The sequence below is a fragment of the Anomaloglossus baeobatrachus genome, chromosome 10 (genome assembly GCF_048569485.1).
Source record: "Anomaloglossus baeobatrachus isolate aAnoBae1 chromosome 10, aAnoBae1.hap1, whole genome shotgun sequence".
Lineage (NCBI taxonomy): Eukaryota > Metazoa > Chordata > Amphibia > Anura > Aromobatidae > Anomaloglossus > Anomaloglossus baeobatrachus.
This window is the reverse complement of record NC_134362.1, coordinates 17,771,814-17,788,843: the sequence shown is the minus strand read 5'-3', so window position 1 is coordinate 17,788,843 and position 17,030 is coordinate 17,771,814. Positions and strand designations below refer to the sequence as shown.

At 50.3% G+C, this 17,030-nt stretch overlaps 1 protein-coding gene across 1 annotated transcript in view; it reads right to left on the bottom strand.

Annotated features, from left to right (window-relative positions):
• The window catches only part of LOC142254973 (catalase-like), a 47,457-nt gene that overhangs the window by 13,586 nt on the left and 16,841 nt on the right, over positions 1–17,030 (bottom strand). The window contains exons 3-8 of the mRNA XM_075326380.1: positions 14,493–14,603; positions 13,731–13,861; positions 11,587–11,691; positions 8,693–8,818; positions 8,431–8,622; positions 8,072–8,224 (exon numbers count right to left, since the gene is read on the bottom strand). Coding sequence (XP_075182495.1) covers positions 8,072–8,224; positions 8,431–8,622; positions 8,693–8,818; positions 11,587–11,691; positions 13,731–13,861; positions 14,493–14,603 — 818 coding nt within the window. The remainder of the gene's footprint in view (positions 1–8,071; positions 8,225–8,430; positions 8,623–8,692; positions 8,819–11,586; positions 11,692–13,730; positions 13,862–14,492; positions 14,604–17,030) is intronic.

The window sequence follows — 17,030 nt, the reverse complement described above, 5'->3', positions numbered from 1 at the left end:
CAGGTCCTAGCCAGCTTCACATTGCAGAGCACCCACGCTTCTGCAAAACATACCGGCTCTTTGTAATACAGCCGGTTGATACCTCACATACCCTCCCCCTCTGTTCAAACCCGTAGGGGAGAACACTTGCCAATGACCTGGGGCCGCGAGACAGGGCATCCCCGCTGCCATGCCCCACCAGTTGAGAGGGCCGTCCAAGAGCAGTAGTCCCTGAGGCATCGCCCGACACTGTCACCAAACCCTGTCTGGTCAACCTAGGGTTAAAGGACGTCCAATTCCAGACCGTTCTCTCCCTGACCCCCTCCCAGGGTCACCGTAGTAGAGAGACATGTCCCCAGTCAAACCTACAGTCTTGTCCGAACCTAGGCTTTCTCGAGTACCCCCAAGGCTACTGTCGGGAACTCTAAGCTCATAGCGGCCACTATCTACAGTACATCGTAGGTTACCTCTCTGTCGGCGATTCCTTTTATCGCGCGTCTGAACTACTGGACCGACACGCCATCTTCCACTTCTTTCCCCTGAACAACGGGTGGAAGACGGCTGCTGTCCCCCACACAGTTGGCGAAGCTGCTCCTTAATTTTCAGGTTTTCTTGCCACAACCGCTCCATGTCACGTACATGGTGTACCCGATATTCAATAAGGCTTCGAATGTTTCCAAGACTCTCTACAGTCCCGACACAGACAAACGGAACCATACCAGCTTCCCTGGGTATCTTGCTCTCATTAGCAGCAGGGATTCTTAATCTCACCAATCCTGATTTATTCACCATGTCTTGCATGACTCGTCCGGTTTTTCCAATGACTCTCCCCACCAGAGCCCGGGGTACTTGGACAATATCTTCCGCCAGACTCTGCGCTTTCCTTTTATACTCTAGCTGTCTAGTGGCTTCTTCCTTTTGCAGTTGGACCTGCCACTTCATACGAACACATCTGAAGTGCATGTCCTTTAGAATAGCCACCCGCTGCCCAGTAATTTCACTGGTGGACAATATCACTAACTGTTCAGCCCCTGGGGTACAGTAGACCTCACACGCTTCCACAGCTCTCTTAAATACGTCATGCATGCACTCGGTGGCACACGCTTCTCTTAAGTCCTCAGGTATATCCACCATGCACTTGACTACAGAAGTCTCATTCATCCCTGCCACATGCTTGTCAAGTTTAGCTTCCAGAGTCAGCTCTCTTTGGGCCTCCCCTGCTTCAACATGTTTGGTCAGGATCGACACTCGCTGCTCCATCTGCTCCAAGGCTCCCTGGGACTTGGACTGGTACTCTGCCAAGCGACTTCGGAGCTCAGCCACTTCTTTCTCCAGCTCCCTTACTCGACTCTCAGTAGGCTGCCTAAGAAGTATCTCTTGTTGCAGATGGTCTTTGCTCATCCTCTTGAATGAGTCTTCACTTGCGGACCTCTCTGGTCTACGACACACTATTTCTGAGGCTTCTTCCAACTCAGCTTCAGAACGTTTGGGTTTCAGGCTCTTAGCTGAGCCAATCTTCTTGTCTGCGATCTTGGTCTTACCCACTGAGTCAGTCAGGCTCTCAGCTTCTGATGAGACCTCATGTCCAGACTTCACCTCTTCCTCAGAGGCTCTTTCCGCTTTTACAGCACCTGCTGTGTCTTGGGACTTCACTGCATTCCCTCCAACTTCCACTTGGGTCTCTGCAGTGTCACCCTCTGCCTTCTCTTGGGCATTTACAGCATCGCCTTCTACCAGGGTGTTACGCCCTTCAGCACGGTACTCTGTTCTTCTTAGAACCTTGGCACCATTTTCAACATTCATCACTTCACCACTGGGTAGCTTACCAGTCTGCTCACCATGACCTTTGTGGATTTGTACTCCACCAACACTGCCCTGGATTCCTTCTCCTATATTGTTCTGTAGGATGTCATCTCGTACAGCGCTATCATCCAACAGACCTCCAGCTTCATGCATGGAAATTATAGGAGACACCGCCATTACGTCTTTGGTCGGTTCCTCCCCTGCAATTTCACCCTGCTGGTTTCTGTCGTGACAATGTGTCAGTTCAGTCTTTGATTCCTCTTTCTTTTGCAGGATATCACTGTCTGACTCTTCCGTAGCAGGTGTTACTAGCACCATGTTTTCATTAACCAGGCATATCACTTTCTCTGCACCCTCAGACGGCCTACACTGTGCCCCCTCTCGGCGCTTATTACGTCTTCGGCGTCGGGAGGAAGTTTTGCCCTTCTCGCCCATCTGTACCACACTGTACTCGTTTGTCACCTTACTAGAGTCAGTGTCTTTACTGGAGTCATAATCACTCCCCCTGGCATCCTGGACTATCATGTCCCCACTTAACCAGATATCTGCCTCCCTTTCTGGAGCTACCCCGTTTTTAACGGTCACACTGTCGGTTATTCCCTTAGTCCTTATGACACTAAGTTGGGTCCGTCCATCATTTTCTTTGGTCACCCCTAACTTAGGACAGTCAATTTTAGGAGGTGCTATCTCCTCCTTACCACACATAACTGCACAACAAGGACCCCTTTTCACCTCCCAATGTGGTGGAGTTTCCTTTGGGCTGTTCCGGCTCTTACACAAGCAACCGTATACGTCCCCCTGCTTCCACAAGTGCACAAATAATTTAGAGTCCCAACCTATAATAATTGGGTGCAGTAAATCTGAGACTACTCCAACATCATGAGAACCACTGTCCCAGGCTGTCTTAATGACCACTCTGGAGACCGGGTATTCTGTCTCATTACTGTGGGTGCAGCCGACGTGGATCTTCCTTCCAGGAATCAAGTGGACATCAGAGGTGGCCCTCACCAGGGTCACCAAGCTCCTTGAGTCTACGACTCCTGTTATAGATTCCCCATCCACTTCCACGGAACACAGACGTGGCTTCTCGTCGGATGGGTGGTCTATATTGCAAACAGGACACTTGTGGCATGAACACTGTTGTCCCTGGCTACAGTCCATCTGTGCCACTTCACCCTTGGATTTGGGATGCTCCGCACCCTTTTGGGGAACCACCGCTTTCTGGGACTCCATCCCCTTATGGGCAACCACCCCCTTATGGGCAACTATTCCTTTCTGGGACTCCGCCCCCTTTTGCGGTTTCCATGCAATGTCCTTAGCCCCCAGTTCACACCGTTTGCCCTTGTCTCCCTGGGCACCCAGTGTCCATACTGGCCCCTGAAGGGAACGCTCAAACTGGTCCATGGCTGTGACATCGCTACACACCGACAGCTCCTGCTGTCCCTGGACCAGGAACTGATACAGCTCCTCCACAACGTCCGCAGGGACCATTCCCTCTTTTTCGCTTTTAGCCCCCACTGCTGTCACTGGACCTCCAGGCACATGCTGTTGGTGCTGCTGGCTCTGCAGCAGCTGGTTCAGGAGCTCCTCCATGCTGTAACGAAAAAGAGGCACAGGAGGGGCGCTCCAATGGGTAATACCCGGTGGTCAAAGACAGGGGGGGGGGGGGTTAGATAACCACTAACCTTTCCAGGTTGTACCGCCCGTACAACCTGGGTCTCCAGCCTGTGGTGTATCACTGCTCACCAAGCAGGTCCTCGCAATTCCGGCCGGCCTGGAATCCTCCAGTCACTGGTCTCTCGCCACGGCAGACCCACTGATTCACCGCCAGCAGCTGGAGCACGCTGTCCCTGTTCGTGGACCCGCCGATCCACCGTAAACCGCTTCAAAAAAATTTTCGTGGACCCGCCGATCCACAGCAAGCAGTCCGTATCCACAGGAATATGTCCTATGCCGTTGCCCCTAGCAACCAGACCGCATGCCCGCATTCGAGACACCATATGTAACGTTGCGCCCTGCAACGTGGGGGTTTCACTCGCTTGCAGCGGTGTGAGGTAGCTTCAGCAACACACGTACACAGTCTCTTCATAGAAATTCTGGCAGTTTATTAAAAACACTCAGCATAAACTGCCCTCACACATAAACAATAAGTCCATAATGGAAGTTTAGCAACTTCCCCACTCTCTGGCTCCTGCCAGCGTACAACTCTAGCCAAGGTTCCTTCCAGCACCCAGGGCCCTCTGCAGACCCCTGTCTGTCTCTCCTCCTGGAGAGATTCGGCCCTATAGCCCTGGCCTGGCTGCACTCACCTCAGACTCAATATCAGAGCCTTGTGTTCAGCCTCCATGCAGGCTGATACACCCAGAGCTCCTGGCTCTGCTCTAACTTGTTTCCAGTCCACACACTGGACATCTAGAGCCAGCCTCTCTCTAGACTGCCCTAGACACACTTCTCCCAGGTTCAGAGACAGGATTGCTTTAACCCATGGAGCCACACCCACAGGTGGTAAGGAGTGTGTAATCAGCATCACACACCCTTCCATGGCTCTGCATGTAATGCAATCCTGTGGAACCACAGGTCCTAGCCAGCTTCACATTGCAGAGCACCCACACTTCTGCAAAACATACCGGCCCTTTGTAATACAGCCGGTTGATACCTCACAATATATATATATATATATATACTAGAAGGTGGCCCGATTCTACGCATCGGGTATTCTAGAATTTACGTATTGTGTAGTTCATGTATGATTTTTGTTATATATATAGATGTTGTTGTGTGTAGTTACCAAGTGTTTGTGTAGGGCGCTGTACATGTTCTGAGTGTCGCGGGGGGTGAGAGCGGTGTTGTATGTGTGTTGCGTGTGTTGCGTTGTTTGTGGAGCGCTGTGTGTCTGTAGCGTTGTGTGTGTGTGTGTGTTGTGCGGTTTGTGTGGGTGTGGTGTGTTTTGGGGGGAGGTATGTTTTGAGCAATGTGTGTGTTGTGCAGTATGTGCGTATATTTGTGTGTGCAGCGTTGTCTGTGTGTGTGGGTGTCTGTGTAGGGCGTTGTTTGTGATTCCTAGTGTGTGTGTGTTGTGCAGTGCGCGTGTGTGTGTGTGTTGGGGGGAGGTGTGCACCTCCCATCGTGCTCCATCCGCCATACTGCGCACTCCCCATCGTGCTGCATCCCCCATGCTGCGCACTCCCAAACGTGCTCCATCCGCCATGCTGCGCACTCCCCATCGTGCTCTATCCGCCATGCTGCACACTCCCAAACGTGCTCCATCCGCCATGCTGCGCACTCCCAAACGTGCTCCATCCGCCATGCTGCGCACCCCCTATCATGCTCCATCCGCCATGCTGCGCACTCCCAAACGTGCTCCACCCGCCATGCTGCGCACTCCCAAACGTGCTCCATCCGCCATGCTGCGCACTCCCAAACGTGCTCCATCCGCCATGCTGCGCACTCCCAAACGTGCTCCATCCGCCATACTGCGCACTTCCCATCGTGCACCATCCGGCATGCTGCGCACTCCCAAACGTGCTCCATCCGCCATGCTGCGCACTCCCAAACGTGCTCCATCCGCCATGCTGCGCACTTCCAAACGTGCTCCATCCGCCATGCTGCGCACTCCCAAACGTGCTCCATCCGCCATGCTGCGCGCTCCCAAACGTGGTCCATCCGCCATGCTGCGCACTCCCAAACGTGCTCCATCCGCCATGCTGCGCACTCCGAAACGTGCTCCATCCGCCATACTGCGCACTCCCAAACGTGCTCCATCCGCCATACTGTGCACTCCCCATCGTGCTCTATCCGCCATGCTGCGCACTCCGAAACGTGCTCCATCCGCCATGCTGCGCACTCCCAAACGTGCTCCATCCGCCATGCTGCGCACCCCCTATCATGCTCCATCCGCCATGCTGCGCACTCCCAAACGTGCTCCACCCGCCATGCTGCGCACTCCCAAACGTGCTCCATCCGCCATGCTGCGCACTCCCAAACGTGCTCCATCCGCCATGCTGCGCACTCCCAAACGTGGTCCATCCGCCATGCTGCGCACTCCCAAACGTGCTCCATCCGCCATGCTGCGCACTCCCAAACGTGCTCCATCCGCCATACTGCGCACTCCCCATCGTGCACCATCCGGCATGCTGCGCACTCCCAAACGTGCTCCATCCGCCATGCTGCGCACTCCCAAACGTGCTCCATCCGCCATGCTGCGCACTTCCAAACGTGCTCCATCCGCCATGCTGCGCACTCCCAAACGTGCTCCATCCGCCATGCTGCGCACTCCCAAACGTGCTCCATCCGCCATGCTGCGCACTCCCAAACGTGCTCCATCCGCCATGCTGCGCACTTCCAAACGTGCTCCATCCGCCATGCTGCGCACTCCCAAACGTGCTCCATCCGCCATGCTGCGCACTCCCCATCGTGCACCATCCGGCATGCTGCGCACTCCCAAACATGCTCCATCCGTCATGCTGCGCACTCCCAAACGTGCTCCATCCCCCATGCTGCGCACTCCCAAACATGCTCCATCCGCCATACTGCGCACTCCCCATCGTGCACCATCCGGCATGCTGCGCACTCCCAAACATGCTCCATCCGTCATGCTGCGCACTCCCAAACGTGCTCCATCCGTCATGCTGCGCACTCCCAAACGTGCTCCATCCGCCATGCTGCGCACTCCCAAACGTGCTCCATCCGCCATGCTGCGCACCCCCCATCATGCTCCATCCGCTTAGGAGTGCGCAGCATGCCGGATGGTGCACGATGGGGAGTGCGCAGTATGGCGGATGGAGCACGTTTGGGAGTGCGCAGCATGGCGGATGGAGCACGTTTGGGAGTGCGCAGCGGATGGACCACGTTTGGGAGTGCGCAGCATGGGGGATGCAGCACGATGGGGAGTGCGCAGTATGGCGGATGGAGCACGTTTGCTCAGCCTCTCTCCTTCCAGCCTCCCTCAGCATCAGCCCCCTCCTCCCAGCCTTCCCCAAGATCAGCCTCTCTGCTCCCAGCCTCCTCCAGCACGCCGTGCTCCTCTGCCGACACTCACCCACACCCGATCGCATCCACTCACCCACACAACCGATCGCATCCACTCACCCACACAACCGATCGCATCCACTCACACACACAACCGATCGCATCCACTCACACACACAACCGATCGCATACACTCACACACACACCCGATCGCATACACTCACACACACACCCGATCGCATCCACTCACACACACCCGATCGCATACACTCACACACACACCCGATCGCATCCACTCACACACACACCCGATCGCATCCACTCACACACACCCGATCGCATACACTCACACACACCCGATCGCATACACTCACACACACACCCGATCGCATCCACTCACACACACCCGATCGCATACACTCACACACACACCCGATCGCATCCACTCACACACACACCCGATCGCATCCACTCACACACACCCGATCGCATACACTCACACACACCCGATCGCATACACTCACACACACAGACACTGACGATATTGCACATACGCGCTGATACTCACAACATCCGGGGATATCACATGCTTCTGGCCATGTGATCCTCCGTCAGGTCCTGGAAGCTCACAGCACAGTATCGCCGCCGAGAAGCAAGCGATATCCCAGGATGTTGTGAGTATGTGGATGCGATGTGATGTGTGTGTGTGAGTGTGATCTGATTTGTGTGTGTGTGTGTGTGCTGTTATGTGTCTGTATTTTCCGCAGCTGCAGGACCTTGATGTGTGGATGCGATGTGATGTGTGTGTGAGGTGTGTGTGAGAGTGAGTGTGAGCCGGTGTACACTGGTAACTATGATACACATCGGGTAACTAAGGGACCTTAGTTACCCGATGTGTATAATGGTTACCAGCTTTCACGGCCTCCGTTAAGATCCCAGCATCGCAAGGTTATGTCTGGCGCTGCCGGGATCCTGACGGAGCCGGTGTAGAAGCAAGCGATATCCCAGCATGTTGTGAGTGTGAGAGTGAGTGTGATCTGATGTGTGTGTACTCACCTGGTAATCGGAGCCCCGTGTCAGTTGGGCCACAGCGAGCGTGCATTGCGTGAGGGGGCGGGGCCTGCAGAGAGCCGGGGCGAGAGGCCAATCCGTGTGGGGGGGGGGGGGGCCATGGCGAGCCCAGCGGCCAATCAGCTTTGTGTCACCGTAAGGACACAATTTCGGAGCATGACAGACAGACAGACAGATAGACAGACAGACAGACAGACAGACAGACAGAATAAGGCAATTATATATATAGATACAGTCCGCCATCTCTTACTTGCAGGATCTTGTCAGGACTGGTCTCTATGCCAGGTATCATGTTACTCGGTGAGAAGGCGATCTGCTCCACTTCAGCAAAGAAGTTGACCGGATTCCTGTTCAATGTGACCTTTCCCACGGGTATCAACGGGAACTTATCCTCATACCAAACCTGAAATAAAAAAGCGTAATACAAGAAACTGTGCCTGGGATTGGTGGAGATGCGGCAATGGACCCGGGGAGGGTGAGAAAGGCACAGGTTGTTTTTTACAATGAACTATACATATCATAAAATATTTTCAAAAACTGAACAACCCCTTTAAGGGGAGAATTACACAAAATACACAGAACAAGCAAAAATGACTCTACTTTTCTTACCTTCGTGATATCGAAAGGATTGAAGGGCATCTTCTTGACCTGCTCCGGGGTCATGACTTGGATGCACAATGTCCAGGATGGGAAGTCGCCATTGTTTATGGCGTCTTGAAGGTCTTTATTGGCGTAGTCGGGATTTTTTCCGGCCAGCTCCTTGGCGGTCTCTCTGGGCAGATTCTTCAGCCCCTGGTTAGACTGGAGGGATACGAGGACCTGGTGTAAGGAGGGTTTGGCAGATGGGGCGATACCTGCCTCACATACCCACCTGGAGCTGGAATTTCGCAAACACGGACTCCCCCTGTTCGTTCACCAGTTTAAAGGCATGGTTGGAAAATCCGTCCATGTGGCGATATCCATCAGGAATGCCTTTGTCCGAAAAAAGGTGGCTGACCTACGAGTAGAGAGGATGGAGGGTCATTACTAGCCATCCCCGGGTATCGGAGGACGCAGAACGGAAAGCCAGACACTGGACAGAAAATATGGTATACGGTCTAATTAATAACACCAGCAATGGTACCAGGATAATACCAGCCACGGTACCCACATAATACTATCATAGTGCCCACATAATACCAGCCACGGTACCCACATAATACTATCATAGTGCCCACATAATACCAGCCACGGTACCCACATAATACTATCATAGTGCCCACATAATACCAGCCACGGTACCCACATAATACTATCATAGTGCCCACATACCACTAATTACAGTGCCCACATAATACTAACATAGTGCCCACATAATACCAGCCACGGTACCCACATAATACTATCATAGTGCCCACATACCACTAATGACAGTGCCCACATAATACCAGCCACCGTACCAAGATAAAATCTGCAAAAGTGCCCCCATGAAACCAGATCATATCCATATAATGCCAGCCACAGTGCCCATCTGATAATGACCAAAGTGCCCACCTAATAAGGGCCATAGTGCCCATATAATACCATCCACAGTGCCCACCTAATAACAGTAATAGTACCAACTTAACACCAGCCATGGTGCCATTTATTAGCATCCAAAGTACCCATCTATTAAGAGCCACAATTGCCTATTTAATCATAACCATAGTGCCTATCTAATACCATCCATAGTGCCAATCTAATAATGACCACAGTGCCCATCTAATAACGGCCATAGTACACACGTAATACCAGGCATAGTGCCCATCTAATAATGACAATAGTGCCCATGTAATAATGACCATAGTGCCCACCTAATAATGACCATAGTGCCCATCTAATAATGACCATAGTGCCCACCTAATAATGACAATAGTGCCCATGTAATAATGACCACAGTGCCCACCTAATAATGACCATAGTGCCTATCTAATAATGACAATAGTGCCCATCTAATAATGACCATAGTGCCCACCTAATAATGACCATAGTGCCTATCTAATAATGACCATAGTGCCCATCTAATAATGACCATAGTGCCCATCTAATAATGACCATAGTGCCTATCTAATAATGACCATAGTGCCCATCTAATAATGACCATAGTGCCTATCTAATAATGACCATAGTGCCCATCTAATAATGACCATAGTGCCTATCTAATAATGACCATAGTGCTTATCTAATAATGACCATAGTGCCCATCTAATAATGACCATGGTGCCCACCTAATAATGACCATAGTGCCTATCTAATAATGACCATAGTGCCCATCTAATAATGACCATAGTGCCCACCTAATAATGACCATAGTGCCCATCTAATAATGACCATAGTGCCCATCTAATAATGACCATAGTGCCTATCTAATAATGACCATAGTGCCCATCTAATAATGACCATAGTGCCCATCTAATAATGACCATAGTGCCTATCTAATAATGACCATAGTGCCTATCTAATAATGACCATAGTGCCCATCTAATAATGACCATGGTGCCCACCTAATAATGACCACAGTGCCCATCTAATAATGACCATAGTGCCTATCTAATAATGACCATAGTGCTTATCTAATAATGACCATAGTGCCCACCTAATAATGACCATAGTGCCTATCTAATAATGACCATAGTGCCCATCTAATAATGACCATAGTGCCCATCTAATAATGACCATAGTGCCCATCTAATAATGACCATAGTGCCCATCTAATAATGACCATAGTGCCCATCTAATAATGACCACAGTGCCCATGTAATAATGACCATAGTGCCCATGTAATAATGACCATAGTGCCCATCTAATAATGACCACAGTGCCCATGTAATAATGACCATAGTGCCCATGTAATAATGACCATAGTGCCCACCTAATAATGACCATAGTGCCCACGTAATAATGACCATAGTGCCCACCTAATAATGACGACAGTGCCCACCTAATAATGACCATAGTGCCTATCTAATAATGACCATAGTGCCCATCTAATAATGACCATAGTGCCTATGTAATAATGACCACAGTGCCTATCTAATAATGACCACAGTGCCCATCTAATAATGACCACAGTGCATATCTAATAATGACCACAGTGCCTATCTAATAATGACCATAGTGCCCATCTAATAATGACCATAGTGCCCATCTAATAATGACCATAGTGCCCATCTAATAATGACCATAGTGCCCATCTAATAATGACCATAGTGCCCACCTAATAATGACCATAGTGCCCACCTAATAATGACCATAGTGCCCACCTAATAATGACCACAGTGCCCACCTAATAATGACCATAGTGCCCACCTAATAATGACCATAGTGCCCATCTAATAATGACCACAGTGCCTATCTAATAATGACCATAGTGCCTATCTAATAATGACCATAGTGCCCACCTAATAATGACCATAGTGCCCATCTAATAATGACCACAGTGCCTATCTAATAATGACAATAGTGCCCATGTAATAATGACCATAGTGCCCATCTAATAATGACAATAGTGCCCATGTAATAATGACCATAGTGCCCATCTAATAATGACCATAGTGCCCATCTAATAATGACCATAGTGCCCATCTAATAATGACCATAGTGCCCATCTAATAATGACCACAGTGCCCATCTAATAATGACCACCGAGACCTCGTCCACAGGCGCCCACTATTGGTTGAGGTCAGTGAGCAGCTGCAGACAATCCGTTCTGCAAATTGAAATCCTGTAACATATGACGTCTGGTACCTCGTGTAGAGTTTCAGGTCGCAGACTGAAGAAATCCCACAGCATGTTTGGATCCTTACGATGCGTCTGAGGGTGTCTCTTCTGAGCATGGGAAAGTGATGGAAACTGCAAGAGAAAAGCTTGTGAGGGTGGAAAATCCAGAAGAAACCTCATTACGAGCCCCCTGTATGACCAGTAGAAGTAGAAGTCGACATATCGTGGGTCCTCTTCCTACAGATGTGTGGGACACACCAGCATCCAGACATTGATTTCAAATGTCCCCTCCGAGATGTCCTACAATCAACTATGAGCCATGATCTTTGAGGTTGATGTCTCTACATGCCAAATAATACCCCGATTTATTGGACGAAATGGAAGGATGAACCAGGAGTCCGGATAATCTCACATCTCATTATGTTATTCCCACTCACAAAAGTCTTTGGTCAAACATGATGTAGCCTATAGACCATGGTGGTCATGTCGATACACGCACGTCTAGGAGCAATCCATTGCCAGGCCTAGCAGCTCACCTCCACTTGAAAACTAAAGGATCAGGCATGCTGAAATTCAACATGCCCAATCCTTTCTTTTGCCAACAAGATCAAACTAATATCAGATGACCACCCAATATACACACTGAAAGGCTGAACGGCCCTGTGGTTTTTAGTCGACCTCTGTTTAATGGAAATAGGCAACTTTTGACTTAAGATATTAGGTCTCATATCTGACAGTGGGGAGGAGATAAACTACTGTTAGTTTTCAATGGCAACCAACAGGACTTTGAAAGCACGTACGGGCCAAAAATGTTGCTCGAGTCTCCATCAAAAAGCTGCTCAAGCCACATACACAATAGTGGCCAACTCTCCGGAGACTCTCAGAAGGAGAGACCTTCCAGGCAAGTCTCCCTGCAGCTGCACAACTCTTCTGGAATATACCGGAGACTCCCAGAAGAAGGAGAGACCTTCTAGATTAAGTCTCCTGGGAATTGGACAACTCTCCTGGAATATATCGCAGACTCTCAAAAGAAGGAGAGATCTTCCAGTCAAGTCTCCCCGGAGCTGCACAACTTGTCCTGGAATATACCAGAAATTCCCAGAAGAAGGAGAGACTTTCCAGATAAATCTCCCTATAGCTGCACAACTCTTGTGGGATATACCAGAGACTCCAAGAAGAAGGAGAGACCTTCCAGAAAGGTCTCCCCGGAGCTGCACAACTCTTCTGGAATATATCGGAGACTCCCAAAAGAAGGAGAGACCTTCCATTTAAGTCTCCTCGGAGCTGTATAACTGTCCTGGAATATATCGGAGACTCCCAAAAAAAGAAGAGACTTTCCAGATAAGTCTCCCCGAAGCTGCTCAACTCTTCTGGAATATACTGGAGACTCCCAAAAGAAGTAGAGACCTTCCAGATAAGTCTCCCTAGAGCTGCACAACTCTCTGGAATATACCGGAGACTCCCAATAGAAGGAGAGATCTTCCATTTAAGTTTTCCCGGAGCTGCACAACTGTCCTGGAATATACCGGAGACTCCCAAAAAAAGGAGATACTTTCCAGATGAGTCTCCCGGAGCTGCTCAACTCTTCTGGAATATACCGGAGACTCCCAAAAGTAGGAGAGACCTTCCAGATAAGTCTTCCTGGAGCTGCTCAACTCTCCTGGGATATACAGAAGACTCCCAGAAGAAGGAGAGACCTTCCAGGCAAGTCTCCCGGCAGCTGCATAAACTAACTTAGAGATAGTGTGGCCCCAAAGTTTTGCCATGATGCTCAGGTATGATACCAAGGTTCAAAGGGCAGGAACAAGCACAAGTCGGGGTGTTTATGGAATACATTTTGAAGGCATGTGAAGGTGAAGCTTTCAAAAATAGTTTAGAAATGTTGGCAAATAAGTAGTAAGTCTATACACTGCCCCATACGCTAGACACATAAGAGACATATCAGTGCCCCCATAACAGAACAGTAGAGAGTAGCACTCATTATACCGGAAAAGGCTTCTCCACCATATGCATTTACCATCATGGAGGCTGCACATCAAACATCAATGGGCCACATACCTACCAGTTGGGTCTTCCTGCAGTAGACCAATTCAAGAAAGTGACTCTCAAGGAGTAAGGGTCCACAAAGGAGTGAGATGACAATATATAAAAAGGGCAGAGGCCATACTAACCATGATGGGGTCTCTTATGAAGAATATTGGGGTGTTATTCCCAACAATATCCCAGTTTCCTTCTTGCGTATAGAATTTAACAGCAAATCCGCGAGGATCTCTGACAAGTTCTGACGTCCCCGTTTCGCCGGCTGCGGACACAATCATTCACAACAGGTCAAAGACGCATGAGACAAGGGCAAGGGATGTGTTATGTACAAGTTATCATGTCTCATTGCTCCTACAATTAACCTCAGAAGGTAGAGTTTGCATTCCCAGTTAACAGGAGCCACGTGGACTGTCATGTGGACTGTCATGTGGACTGTCATGTGGACCGTCATGTGGACCGTCATGTGGACCGTCATGTGGACTGTCATGTGGACCGTCATGAGGACCGTCATGAGGACCGTCATGTGGACCGTCATGTGGACCGTCATGTGGACCGTCATGTGGACTGTCATGTGGACCGTCATGAGGACCGTCATGTGGACCGTCATGTGGACCGTCATGTGGACCGTCATGTGGACCGTCATGTGGACTGTCATGTGGACCGTCATGTGGACCGTCATGAGGACTGTCATGTGGACCGTCATGTGGACTATCAGTGGACTGTCCTACCTGTAGGTATGTTTCTATTGTAAATTCAGCATATTGTCTATCCCTATTTTCCAAGCTGAAAATCGATTGCATCTCATATCAGCAGTAATATGTATGAGATTTTAAGCAACTAATTACAGTAGGAAGAACAGCTCTGAAGCACAAAATTCTGCTCTTACAACTTACTGGTAGTAGAGAAGCGGACAGCTACCGACGTCTTCTTCCCAACATACTGAAACAACTGGGATTTGCAATACTTGGTGATGTCATGAGTGACCTCGAAGAATCCGAACGCTCCTAGAATACAAAAACAGTATAGTAAGAGGGGTCTCCGCTTATCATCACCGCACGTCCTTATGTCTTCATCATCGCCAGATAAAATCTGTCTAATAGGAGTAGAACAAAGAGAAAATTAATTAATGGAAATGACAATGTTAATGGAAAATGCAACACTTTGCAGCAGGCCATAAAATGTTTTGCTAATTTGCATAACTGCTCTCATGCTGACAGTTGTGATGTCATCTTCTGTATTCACATTCAAAATTTAAATTTAAAATTGTACTGGATTCCAGAGAGCAGTGCATTATGGGAGCTCCGATAACAGTTACATAATACCTGTGTCTGATTTTACACCTGACCAATGATGGCAAAATATAAGTATTGAACACAACCAATTTTCTAAGTAAATATATTTTTAAAGGAGTAATTGACATGAATTTCTGACCAGATGTCGGTAACAACTCATCTAATCCACTCAGGCAAAGATATCAAACACTAAATGTCTATAAATTAAGCTATGTGTAATAATGAGAAATTACACAGAGAAAAAGTATTGAACACGCTTACTGAAATGTATTTAATACTTTGTACAAAAGCTTTTGCCTCCAGACACGTCCTGTATGGAGAAACTAGTCGCTTGCATTGCTCAGATGGATTTTTGCCCATTCTTCCGCACAAACACTCTACACATTCTGCAGGTCTTGATTCTTTCTATGAACTCTGAGCTTTAAGGGGGTGTTACACGCAGCGATATCGCTGGTGAAAGCACCTGCCCCCGTCGTTGGTGTGTCACGGGCAAATTGTCGCGGGCGGAGGAGGGGATGCTGCGCTCTCCCACTGCTCGGGTCCGGCCGCCGCTGCTCTGCGGCTGCTGCTGCTCGGTGGCTCGAGCGATGGGCTGGATCCCGGGGACTCGAGCGGCGCTCCTCGCCCGTGAGTGAAAAGGGGTGGTTTGGTTTTAGGGATATTGTCCGTGACGCCACCCACGGCTGTGGTGATTGTGTGGACACCACCGCTGCTCTGGACGGGGATCCCGGGAGCGGTGACAGGGAGCAGCTTTGTTGTTATTTTTCCCCTCCGTGGGTAGGGGGTTGGTTGTGTGGCGCCCCTGACCTGGTCAGGCACCACTGAGTACTGCACCCATGCTGGGGACAGTACAACACAGGTAATCCAGAAGGCTGACCGGGGTGTGGAACACAGGCGCATAGTGATCAGGTCTCACACATGTACCCATGAGAGGACCCCTGGGGATCCCAGGAGGGGGAAAAGCCTTGACCTTCACTGGAATAGTGGAGGGGGCCAAAAGCCTCCATCTCCTCTCAAGGGGTGTGGTAAGAGAGTCTGGTTGCTAGGTGGCGTAGGCAAGAACAGGAGAGGAGGGGCAGTGAGTCAGTTAGAGCAGAACTCCATAGGGCTCAGTGAGGAGCAGACCTGTGGGGCTGTTGCTGTCTAACAGCGCCCGCGCAGTGGCTACTGACGGGGGAGAACGGTCAACTAGGAGTGCTACCCGAAATCCATCTTCAGCTAAAGAGAGAGCACGGAGTGGGAAGTAAGGAGACTGCTAGAGAGTACCAGGCCCAAACGGGCGGCAGATCCCGAAGCGGAGATAGATCCAGCTTTCTTTTGCTAAACCTGCCGGTGTGGGGCTCTCAAAGCCCACGCCACAACACCACAAAAAGCCGCAGCCACGTAGCCACAGTTAGGGCCCATAGCTCACAGGAGGCAAGAAGCTGGAGTGATCTGGCCCAGGCAACAAGCACACGGCAAACGAAGGGGAGAGAGGCTGCAGCATCTTCCCTGGGTGACCCCCATAGGGACTAAAAGTCGGGGTTACCCCAAACCACCAAGGGCTAAGGAAGGCGAGTTAGTAGTCACCCTCACAAGTCAGCCTGAAGGACACCTGGTTCCCGCCTGGTTCATCCCAGCTACGCCCGGGTTACTCACCCTGCCACCTGAAGTGAGTAAAAACCCTGAAAGACATTCTGCCTGTGTGGAGTTATTCTGCGCCTTGTGGTACTACGCACCTACACCGGGCCCTGGGGCTTGCCTCACTCTCAGGAGGCTATTCCAACTAACTGCACACACCATCAGCCCCAGGCGACCCTCAACCTGCAGTGGCGGTCCCTACTGGCCGCAATACTGAGAGTGGCGTCACGACAAGAAGAAGATCTCCTACCTGTGACCAGATCCAGCTACGTGGAGTCCCTGAAGGTAATGCACCGACACAACACCTGTGGGGCTTCACTTCTGGCGTCACGAACAGGATAAGGACTAGACCTGTCCAGACAGGTGACCATGTGCCTGGGCGGTCCGCTTGAAAAATTGGAAGCGCCGCCATATTGCCACCATGAAAAGCGCACTGAAAAACAACAGCAGCCCGCGCTGGAAGAAGTTACCGCCCACGAAGAGGTGTGGCTACCCAGAGATCCCCTGCAGAGTTCTGAC